General features: G+C 33.0%; 1 protein-coding gene across 1 annotated transcript; it reads left to right on the forward strand.

The window, feature by feature from the left end:
- The first annotated feature begins 7467 nt into the window (after nt 1–7467).
- LOC137713861 (cytokinin riboside 5'-monophosphate phosphoribohydrolase LOG7-like) lies at nt 7468–12138 on the forward strand. Its single transcript, XM_068453213.2, has 7 exons — nt 7468–7678; nt 8671–8768; nt 9467–9497; nt 9597–9696; nt 9939–10009; nt 10773–10916; nt 11614–12138. Exons 1-7 carry the CDS (start codon nt 7571–7573, stop codon nt 11707–11709), a joined length of 648 nt encoding a protein of 215 aa, XP_068309314.1. The 5' UTR covers nt 7468–7570; the 3' UTR covers nt 11710–12138.
- The last annotated feature ends 748 nt before the right edge of the window (nt 12139–12886 follow it).

Consider the following 12886-nt stretch of genomic DNA (forward strand, 5'->3'; position numbering starts at 1 on the left):
ATAAGCATTATAAAAGACATGAAAAATTTACAAATATCTACTAATTGAGTTATTTATAAATTCCTCGTACATATAACCGTAATGTTTATAGAGCATATTTTTAATGGAGGCAGATTGTCTGCCCTACTCATGTCTTTCTATTTGTGCGGTTACGGTTAAATCATGTTAACATTTTATATTCCTATTGTTTTTTATCTTATTATCTCTATAAAAAAAATCAATATAAAATATTGACGTGGTTTAACCGTGATCATATAAAATAGAAGAAATGAAAAAGGAACCATATTAGTAAGGCAGACAATCTGCCTCTATTTTTAATTCCCTTCACTTAATTTTTTGTGATCTATTTCTTCATCACTCTATCGAAACTCCATAAATTTTTAAAAGTTCGTTTTAGCTTGGACTGAAGGTCAAATTTTTGCTTAGCTAAACGTGTCACAGACTCACCGACGCACAACTTCCAACCATGAAGTAGAGTACCTGGAGTGGTGCATTAAAGAGTGAAGGTGACAAGGTGCATTGCAGTTCAACTTTGTCTGGAGATGATCCCATTCTTTTTCGGAATAGAATCCGCTACAGAACTTAGCGTCTAGAGTCCAATGACCAATTTATTTGAACTATTGATTGATGTGTAAAAAAAAATTAAAATTGTTGATTTATATATGATAGATCAGAAAAATGAATTAATGCAGATCGTTAAATTTAATTTGTGCGATCCAAATTAGTTGATTCTTAGTTTCTAGACTTTAAGGTCCAATTCCTTCTTTTTCCACCATCATAATCATTACTCTTTGATTGATTGAATTTGATGTGTCTGGAAATTAAATGAGACAATTGTACTTTATTTAATGAATCAATGATAACACGAGAGGTGGATTGTCTATCCTCTTATTTTCATACTCTTCTTATATTGTTCGGTTTGTGTGGTCACAGTTAAGTCACGTCAACATTAAAATTTTATTACATTTTGTTTTATTACTTCTATAAAAAATTAATATAAAATGTTGACGTGGTTTAACCGTGATCATACATCATAGGAGGGTATAGGGAAAGTATGGAAATGGAAGGGTAAACAATCCACCTCTGATAACATGAATACTAGGATACTCCTCACAGTTTAACGTTAATTTTTTATGTTAATATTATAAAATATTGTACAAAGAATATAAGATAGTAGATAGTTCATAAAATCTTATTTTTTGGAGAGTCTCCTTAACATTTCTACGAGACTCTCTTAAAAAATGAACTTTCTCAGGATTCTCTGTCATCTCATGTTTTTTGCACAAAAATTGACGTTAAATTATGTTATGATAAAGAATCCATAAAAAATTACACTTTTGAGAAAGAGTGCCCTTAGCATTTCTGTTTTTAGAAGCTAATGAAATTCTTTCAAAAGTGAGACTATTTATAAATTTTTTAACATTGTTTATACAATAATTAACGTTAACTGTGAAGAGTATCGTAGTATTCAACTGTGGGGCCATCAATTTCCCAAAAAAGTTCGGTCTTCAACTGTTGATCAGCAGTAAACTACTTATCAGCTTTTTTCACTGAAATTACACGTGGATGTATGCGGGCCGAAGGATGTACATACCATGACGTAAGATGCATTTACGAAAGACAACAGAAAGCAGGAAAGAACACGTGCGGCAGGCCGCCGGCAAGCAACCGACTGCGGCTGCAGAAGGGAGAGGATTGCTGATGGAACAAAAACAAGAGAAAAGATGGAAAGAAAATAAGAGAAAAGACATTGTGACAAAGGCATGTTCTTTGACTGATGGAACTCTTGTCTCGAGATTTGCAATTTCTTTTTCTCATTCATCTTTTGTTCTTTTAGGATGCATTTGTTTGCACTAGCTAGCATTCATTAGACCCAATTAGATTAAGTGGGAATGCAGTACCGTGTTTGTTCTACGCCAGGCCAAGCTTCAATGAGACTTGCCTCGACTAACTAAGACTAATGGCTTAGGATCTTAGCGAGACCCCCCGAAATCGACTGGATTGCTAAGGCCAACTCAGGCCAACTCCTTACTTTGCCCCCTCCTCTTCCTACTTGTTCCTCGCAAAATTCGAAACCCATATCCCATTTACCAACTCTAATATGCTTCGCCCCCTCTCGTATACCATTTTCAAACCTAAATCCCTCAAAATTCGAAAACAAAAAAAGGAAAAAAATTATGCACTCTTTCCATTCTCAAAACTAGATCTAAACCCAAAATTCGATACAAAAAAAAAAAAAACAAACAAAATCGTTGTGCATATGAAATGCATAGCAGTCGTCCATTCACACATGCACAAGAGTCATTCTAATTACACATACACTCCAGACTCCCTAATCACATACCTTCGTCGTTGATGCTGGAGAAGCTGAGTACCCATATGACTCAAACTCTGATATGGGTTCTGATTTGCCAATTGCGTCTTAAAAAAATTAGAAAAAGAAATAAGGGAGATGAATGGAGAAAAATAGGAAGAAAAAGGTGGAGATGAAAGGGGAGAGGGACAAAGAAAAAGAGGGATTAGGGACGTAGAAACTTATGAAGGGTGAGAGAAATGAACAAAAAAGAAAAAGGAAAGCACTACCAGGTTTCTAGAGAGGAAAAATATAGAGAAAAGTAAGAATAAAATAATAATAAACCTGAATTAATAATATAAAATAATTATAGTGAATTAAATACTATAATATTATAATTTATTATTGTTTTTAGTTTTTAGTCCGACACTACACCAAACGTTTCATTAAGTTAGTCTAAACTAGTCCAACTTAGTCCCCAAAGTTAATCTAGTCCAAAATAGTCCAACTCAACAAACGCACCCTTACGTTTATGCTATGTACGACAAAATATAAGAATGTTGAATAATCTGAATTTACTTGACAAAAAAAAAGAAGAGAATAATCTAAATTTACAGAGCGACAATAAAAAAATTAATTTAAATCAATTTAGGTCATTGAAAGTTCGTGGCATGTAAGAATTTCAAAATTTATAATAATTTTTTATTCAGATTGTTGCATGTGAACTAAATTTTTAGCTTCTTCACACACTTTTTCTTAATGTTGTCCACTCTTTTTGGTTGACTTATTCGATTTCATTGCCTTAATTAAAAGAAGTGTGTGAGAACTGAAAAAGCTATGTGAAAATCACATCTCATTTGTTATTTATGTTATGTGAATTTTCTAGGTGTTTGAATTTCGTCAATTTAGTAAGAAGAATATGTCTACAACGCTCTATTTTTTAGTAGATATTCTACACTAACAGAGAGATGAGAAAGTAGAAAACCTAACTATCAGGATAATCCACCATTTACATATCATCTTTATACTTAAGTTTAACTTTCTCTTCCCATAAAATGAATTTTGTTTAAAATATCAGTAATACGAAAACACAATAATGTTTAGGCCTTTGGAAGCATCCCGATTTTATTTTTCAAAATAATAATGTAAATTGACCCAAGAAAAAAAAAAAAAAAAAAAACCCATTGCGGAGAGACTTGTGGAGGGGATAAAATGACTTCATACGATCTCCATAAACTATAAAGAACTAGATACGGAAGTTCTTATCAATCCTTAATACTCTTTTCCTCCTCTGACCAAAGATATAATCAAATGTACTTGCATACTTGCATGTGAACTAAATTATTATGATGACTTCAACGATCTAATTGATGATGTTAAAAAATAAAAACCAGATAATGGGGGATACTTTTCTAATTGTTATAGTAATATTTGTTTCGAACATGATTGTGTAAATTTAAAAATATGATTTCAATAGGATTTGAGAAATCTAATATGTTTATTACTCGTATTACTTGTGAAGTAAGTAAAACTTATCTAAGCAGTATAAATAAAGACAAAAGATTGCAAAGACGTTGTGCAATTTCACAACAATTGAGCTTTTTCTTTCTCTTTCTTGCCGTTCCTCACTACCCTCACCATACAAATTTTCCTTTTAACACTAACTTATTTTGAACGATAAAAATTATGTTTGTCTAATCGAAATAAACTGCCGAAATATAATTAGAAGTTAAATTCTTTTAAACCAATCCACCGGCCAAAGCAAAATCCCAAGTTCCTATTTTTTTATCCTCATAACAAATTTTTATAGATAAAACTGCAACATCACAACAAAGAAGTCTACAAAATAACAGAAACCATGAATTAGAATGTAGAAGCAATTGACGTTAATAGAAAATAAATGGAGGGTTGCACGATGTTGAATTGTATATTCCAATTTAGCAATTATATTGTTTTTCATGCTCTCAACTCTCAAGTGGCTGCCGCACACAAAAGAAATAGGGTTTTACACGTGAAACTGCATGCCGGATAACAACGGAAGCAGAAGTCATCATCCTACTACTCTCGCGAGTAAATTAGTCTCTCTTTGTTTGGTCGGTACAAAAAGGATTGTGCTATTCACACTTTCATTTTCACTTTTCATGCATTTTTTTCAATTTTTGATCGTCGAATCGAATGAATAAAGAAGATCAATAAAAAAAAATTAACAAAGGTGTGTGGAAAGTAAAATTGAGTGTGGAAATAACACTACCCTATAGAAAAGGAGAATTTATTAAAGGCTAGTTTGGTATTGTTATGCTTTAAAAAAAAAAACTGCTAAACTAAAGTTTTTGAGTGTTTGGTAAACTTTTTTTTTGTAAAATTGCTTTTAACAAAAAAAAACTTTTACAAGAAAAAATGTTGAGTGTTTGGTAAACTTTTATATAAATTGCTGTCAATATGTTAAATGACTAAAAAATATATGGTCTTTAATGTGATATAATAATTGTCAAAGAGAATAATATAGAAGTAATGATTGTAATTATGTAAAATGCAAGGGGGCTATACTTTTCATTTAAAAATTTTATTAAATTGACATTGATTACTATGCTTTAAAAAATAAAAATACGTTTTTAGAAGTACGAGTCATGTGCAATGGGGACAAAATTTATTCTTAATCCAAATAGATGGAAAAATAGTAATTTTCGTTAAAACTTTTATTAGAGTTAGTATCTAATTTGAATTTGCCTTTTCTTTTATCACATTCTCTTTTGGCTTTTTAACAAAAATAGAATATAATTCTTCACTTTAACCTCCAACATTTTTTTTTCAAAAGGGAGACAACTGCTGTGCTATGAGAATAAACAGATGTAAACTAAAGTTTTTGAGTGTTTGGTAAACTTGTTTTTGTAAAACTGCTTTTAACAAAACAAAAAAAGTGTCTGAATATTTGGTAAACTTTTATATAAATTGTTGTGAATATGTGATATAATAATTGTAAAAAAAAAAAATATATATAGAGGTAATAATTGTAATTATGTAAAATACATGACGGCTATACTTTCCATTTAGAAATTTCATTAAGTTGACATTAATTATTATGTTTATTTATTTATTTTTTTTGAAAAAAAACACGTTTTTAGAAGTATGAGTCATGTGCAATGGGGACAAAATTTATTCTTAATCCAAATAGATAGAAAAATAGTAGTTTTCGTTCAAAAAAAATTATTAGAGTTAGTATTTAACTTGAATTTGCCTTTTCTTTTATCACGTTCTTTTTTGGCTTTTTTTAACAAAAATAGTCCATGAGATTAACATAACTCTTCACTTTGATGTTTAACATTTTTTTTTTCAAAAGAAGGGACAATTGGTGGCAAGCCATGGTTATCCACCCATTTCGGGGGCCGGGAAGACCCATAGGCATTTCATCTTACCCCTGGCCACAAGTCTGGCTTCCACACAAACAGTTGGTTTGGAACCTAAGACCTCCAGTTTTTAGTTTTAAGGAAGCCTCATAATCCGTCATTTATCACTGGACCACCAGCTTGTGGTTGATCTCTAACGTTGAAAATTGATACAAATGGTCACTATATTTGTACACCGTCAAACATTTTATTCATTCCATAAAAAATCTCCGTTAAATGAAAAAACAAGTAGAGGGGTTGATTAGACAAAAATACCTTCAATTTAAGGGCGATTTTTTATGAAATGACTAAAATAATTTATGGTAAATAAACTCAGGGACCATTTCTATCGATTTTCAAAATAAAATACTAAAGTGACACATTATGCAATATCAGAAAACAATTTGTCTCTCTTTGTTTGGTTGGTACAAAAAGGATTGTGCTATTCACACTTTCATTTTTACTTTTCAAGCATTTCTTTCAATTTTTTATTGTTAAAATTGAATGAATGAAGAAGATCAATAAACAAAAATTAACAAAGGTGTGTGGGAGGTAAAACTAAGCGTGGGAATAGCACTACCCTATAGAAAATGAGGATTTATTAAGGGCTAGTTTGGTATTATTGTGCTTTTAAAAAAAAAAACCGTTTCTGCTGTGTTGTGAGAATAAATAATTGTAAACTAAAGTTTTTGAGTGTTTGGTAATTTTTTTTTTTTGTAAAACTGCTTTTAACAAAAAAAAAAAACTTTTACAAAAAAAAATGTTTGAGTGTTTGGTAAACTTTTATATAAATTGTTGTGAATATGTTAAATGACTAAAAATAATATGGTCTTTAATGTGATATAATAATTTTCAAAGAGAATAATACATGGGGGCTATACTTTCTATTTAAAAATTTCATTACATTGACATTGATTACTATGCTTTGAGAAAAAAAACACGTTTTTAGAAGTATGAGTCATGTGCAATGGGGACAAAATTTATTCTTAATCGAAATAGATGGAAAAATAGTAGTTTTCGTTAAAACTTTTATTAGAGTTAGTATTTAATTGGAATTTGCCTTTTATTTTTTCACATTCTCTTTTGGCTTTTTTAACAAAAATAGTCCATGAAATTAACATAACTCTTTATTTTGATCTCTAACATTGAAAATTGATACAAGTGGTCACTAGATTTGTACACTCTCAAACATTTTATTTATTCCGAGAAAAATCTCAGTTAAATGAAAAAACAAGTAAAGGGGTTAATTAAACAAAAATACTCTCAATTCAAGAAAGATTTTTTATGGAATGATTAAAATAATTTATAGTAAATAAATTTAGAGATCATTTCTATCAATTTTCAAAATAAAATACTAAAGTGACACTTTATTCCAATATCATAAAACAATTTAGCTTTTTTTTTTTTCACATAGTAACCATTATATTTATAATAATGCACCGGAAACCCAAAGGTCCAAAGTGCTGATCATATGGCACGCCTAATTTACCCAAAACCGTAATGCCCCAACTGACGATGCGAAGCATGGAATCACTACTCCAACTTATTACTAAATTCCCATCGGATTGAAATTTTTTTTCCTCCCTTGGAAAAACAACTTTCTACAATTCTATTAAAATATTCCTCAATACATTTAATATTTATTCAACCTTCCAAATAAGAACTTGAGTGCTCTGGACTCTACAGAGCCCTATGCCTATATACATACAAATATAAATGTCAATTACTTGGCCAAGGCGTTACATATTCTTCCCATATAAACAAATACTCACTTTGTTTTCATTCCCAACCATCCATCCCGCTCCCTCAGTTGCTCAGAATATCATTATCATTATTCTCTCTGAGATCACAGAGAGAGAGAGAGAGAGAGAGAGAGAGAGAGAGAGAGAGAGAGATGGAAGAGACAAAGTCCAGATTCAATAGGATTTGTGTTTTTTGTGGTAGCAGTTCAGGGAAGAAAGCCAGCTACCAAGAATCTGCTGTTGAACTTGGGAAGGAGCTGGTAAACAACGTTCAATTCATTTTATAATTTATCTTTCAATTTCTTTCCTATTTTTTGTTCGTCCTATATATTCATCCGTTCGGGTTCCAAAATTCCTGCACAAATTGGAACGTTTCATCACCAAAAGAATGTTTCCTAGAAATTGTTTAATCGTATATATGTGCATATATGCCAAATTAATCTATGTTGGTTTTCTGCAAACGATTCTACTCTTGGGATTCAGAAAAGCCATATTTTCTTTGATTTTTATAACAAGAAACAGAAGCAAACTAAGGGAATGGGGATACGAACGTGGGTTCAGAGCGGAAGGACACTGCTCTGGCCAACTTGGTTGATTTCAGGTCTAAGGTTTGCTTCTATTTCTCAAGTAGTGTGGGGGGTGTGGAGGGCTGCGTGTTGCAACCAAACAGGCGTTCAACGTGGGCTTATGATTGTTCAAGACCTGGAGCTAGCTAGCATTGATCCTGATTAGGGTTTACGTTTGGCATGAGAGAGAGAGAGAGAGAGAGAGAGAGAGAGACAGAGAGGGAGGAAGGAGAGTGCAAGCTGTAAACTGGCTGTCAGTTAAGCAGCTTTCTTGCATGATCTGAGTTTTGATTTTAATTAATTCTTTCTCTCCAGGCCAGGAGGGAACCAAACGTGCTCTCTCGGTATCATGACTCTTTTAAGCGTGTTCACAAGCTTCCATGACTGAACCTCATCTCCATGATTTTTGTTTATGGGTTTCCATGACAAGAAATATATATATATAGACACACACACACATGATTTAAAAATTTTAAATAAATAATTTTCACTCAATAGCCTATTTTAGCTAGCTAGGGTTTTATTCATTCATTCATTCCATCCACTGAAACATACTATTACTTATTGTTGTTGCCATCTCTTCTAGTTTGTTTCAATCAAATCATGCACTTCTTTTTTTTGTATTTTATGATGAACTCGGTTTCTGACACGTGTTGATGGGTTTTGAATTTCGATGTGTTTTGAAGGTGGAGAGAAGGATTGATCTGGTCTATGGTGGTGGAAGCGTGGGATTGATGGGTCTTGTTTCTCAGGCAGTTCATGATGGCGGGCGCCATGTCCTAGGGTTTGTTGTTCTCTCTCTCTCTCTCTCTCCTCTCTCACTCGTACACACACCACACGCATAGGTTACCCTAATGAAATGATTGGCCAAATTGGTTACATTCTTATTTTTTATTGAATTGAACCATACCATGCAAAATTAGTCCCAGTTATATGTTAATTAACTGGGTTCACAAAGGCAGACAACATAGGAATCTAGGATCAAATGCTCCCCCATATTATATAATGAAATTTGTGCATTCCCTTGCCCTTTATTTTTCTTATTGGGACAAAAAGGTTCACATATTTATGGAAAATTATTGTGTCTTCTAGATATTGTGAACATGGTTCGAAACCACTTAAATTAATGTGATCTAAAGTAAGCCTAAAAGTTAACCTCCTTTTAAGTTCTTACAATGTCAGTTCCCTCTGGAGTTCCCAGTTAGAAAGATTTATAGAACTTGAAAAGCTATTTAGTAAAAGTATGGAAACTTTTAGAGGAAGTGACACTGCATTTTGTGAAAAGCCTGCTTTCCCTGTTATGTAAGAGCTCTTGGTCTTACACAACCGCAGAAAATTAGTATGGTCAATGCCTCTTGCCAAATATTTGATCAGTTAATTTTCAAGTATATGTCTATTCGCCCATGTGAAACATTTTGTAAATTCTTTTGTTAATATATAGCAGTTTGCTCGTAAATATATGTTGATGTGGTATTTTTGCAGAGTTATTCCAAGGACCCTAATGCCTAGAGAGGTACATTTAAAAACTTAAATGTGATTTGAAGTGATCATTTGGGGCTTTGCCGATCTCTAAATGATTAATTAATAATGTGATTTGATTAAATTATTGTAGATAACTGGTGAAACTGTTGGAGAAGTGAGAACTGTCTCAGATATGCACCAAAGGAAGGCCGAGATGGCCCGTCAAGCTGATGCTTTTATTGCCCTCCCTGGTATGGTTTTGATCCATGAACCGGACATGTCACAAATGTCATTATTAATGTTAATGAATGTTAAAGTTGGTCTTCCTCGTGTGCATAGGTGATTGTTAAATGTTGATGTATGTTGATCCTACTCTGATTTTACATGGATCAAGGGTTGAAAGCCATCCATGTGCATGTGAAGTTGTGAACCATTATCCAAATCAACTCTCAATTGTTTTGTAAAACCCTTTAATTGCAATTATTATGTTCAGGTGGCTATGGTACCCTGGAAGAATTGCTGGAAGTCATTACCTGGGCTCAGCTTGGAATCCACCGCAAACCTGTAAGAAATACTCTTAATATTTATGCACCCCTTTCTATACAGGGGTTTTGAATGTCAAAAATAATTTTATAAAGCATTCAAAACTTTACAAGAAAGCAATCCCTCACATGATGCCATGTTTCTTGTTTGTTCAAATGTGGTTATGATGTTGTAGATGGTTGTTGTTGATATCCTCAAATTTTCTATTAAACACTAATTAACAATCATTTTCTTCATATTAAAGAATATTTTATCATGTCTCTTGTCTCCATGACTAAATAAGTCTATCATGTGTCTATGATTAGTTAATTTATCATGTTTCTAAGTACACGACTCTCTCTCTCTCTCTCTCTCTCTCTCTCTCTCTCTCTCTCTCATCTATAATTCCATACAAATTAAGCTAGCAAAGCTGAAGGGAGATGATATTGTGATGATGTGAGTCAATCTAATTGTGTGGTATGGATGTATGAGGAAGTTTGATATAGAGAATCAATGCATGTGGTACTTAATTCTAATTCACATGGAAAGATAGCATAAGATTAGGTGGTTTGATTATTTGGAGGATCTCCTTTTGAATGGGAGAAAGCCTCGCATTTCTTATCTTTTTAGGTTTAAAAAAAGAGAGGTTGTTGGTCAAAGAAGGGTGTTGTTGGTCACAAGACAATGAGGACATATGAACAACATTCATATAATATGGAGATTAAATGGATGTTTGAAGTTGGATATTATTAATTAATTGGTTGATTGATTAAATAATTAAGTGAGAATTACTTGTTTTTTGTAGGTGGGGCTTTTGAATGTGGACGGTTACTACAATTCGTTGCTGTGTTTCATCGATAAGGCCGTTGATGAAGGCTTTATTTCTCCTACTGCACGTCACATTATCGTGTCTGCTCCAACAGCCAAGCAATTGGTCAGACAACTGGAGGTATGCTTGGTGCCTCTTTTCATCATATCATATGCATCATAGAACAGAATATGATCATCAAGATAAATATTAACGGACCTGATTCATGTGTTACGGATTGTACACTCCAAGTCCTTGTAGTGTTCAAACTATGCCACATTGATGCTCATGGATTTCCCACTGATCCTATGCATGTGCTGAAGTTTCAGTAATATAAGGATGGTCTGGACAAAGTAGACTTTAAGCTTGGATTTTTTATGTAACCAAAAATGGAGAAATTTCCTTTGTACAATAAAATGAGAACCATTTTTTTACACACTATAACATCATGCTTATGGGTTGGTCCGGTTCAATCTGGTTGAAAATTTGGGTCCTTCCCAACCCTATCCAGCTAACCTTGGCGACAATGCTGGGTTGGGGAAAAGGCGTTCTTGTCACCGGTTGCATGCATTTGGGTTTCTCAACTAAAGTTGGCTATTATCAATACCTAGGTTTAGATTTGTTAGAAGATTTACCAAGGGTTTGTCGGAAAGAGTTGTTGCTTAGTTTTTGTAAGTTGTGCTTGAGCCTTCCACGTTACCGAAAGAAAATGTATTTTCGTATAGTTTCGTCAGGGAAGATTAGTACGAACTAACCCTTTTTGTTATTTAACTACACCTTAATTTACACTGTAATTTACAAATTTACTTAATGATATGTTTTGGTTTTTTGGCCCCAGGAATATGTACCAGAGCTCGATGAAGTAACATCAAAGTTGGTGTGGGAAGAGATGGACAGAATAAGCTATGTATCTGAACCAGGAGTGGCCACGTGATGTGTTTGCTCGATTGATCATGCAGAAGTCTTTTTATTTTTTGCGTTTTGGTTTCACAGTATATACGGTTAATATATGGTATGACACCGTACATCATCAGCGGCAGCAGCAGCAGCATAGGAACTTTGGGTTTTTGTTTTTGTAGCTGAAGCCAGAAACTCTCTCAGGGTTTTTGTTTTTGTAGCTTAAGCCAGAAACTCTCTCAAAGTCCTCTTATAATATATTTAGTTCGAAGGAAAAGAGGAAAAAAAAATTAGAAAATGAAGGAAATGCTTGCCCTTTTTGTAAAACTCTGAAGGAATCAATTCAAGTTTCTTCTTGGCTAGCTACATGGTTGTTCTACCGTGTCGATTCTTTTGTGACGATGTCTTCTGGGCATCTACAGTTTCTTTAAATTTGTGAGGACAATGTCAGGAGAATATACGAAAAGATGTGTTGCAAACTTGTCATATGGTCCTCAAAAGTTCAAAAGTGGATATTGTTGTTTTTGAAGTTGACATGAATACATGTCACAAGAGACTGAATAACTATTTTATTTTCGGTAAAATATTCGATTACTAGAGATTTGTAGCTCAATTGACTAGGAGCATTCACTCTTCCCACCATATGAAAAAATAAGAAAAATATTTGACCGATTACGTATTAATCATTAAGAAAAGGGCTTTTGTTTCATGCATATATAGCGTATTAAGCAGACTTCTTGTTACAGCAGCTTAAGCAACATGACAACTGAATTGACAGAAGACCACTTAACCAATTCAATTCATAATTTTGAGTTTGAATTTACAACAAACAAATAAGAGATATGACGGTTGATAGTTGAATTCTTTCTTTAATGATTTAAATAAAGAATTCAATTATTAATCGTCACATAATGTGATTTTATAAAATATGATCTCTTAGACATTTTCTAATTAAAAATAGTTTGTCATGAAACTTGAGGACAGTTTGTTGACTAGGTTCTAAAAGCCAGGTGGTGTCAGCATGTGAGGCACATGAAGTTTATTAATGTCCAAATTGCAATTGATTAAGGCTTTAAGATAAGGTATAGATCTAATTGAATCAGAATAAGATCCTCACCCTCAAAGGTCAACTCAATAGTCAATAAATCTTAAGGCTTCCCTTGTTGTTGGTAGTACGAGAGAGGGGGGAGGGGGTGGGGAATGGAGTTTTAACG

This window comes from Pyrus communis, chromosome 14 (genome assembly GCF_041283825.1).
Source record: "Pyrus communis isolate YQ-2024b chromosome 14, ASM4128382v1, whole genome shotgun sequence".
Taxonomy (NCBI): Eukaryota; Viridiplantae; Streptophyta; class Magnoliopsida; order Rosales; family Rosaceae; genus Pyrus; species Pyrus communis.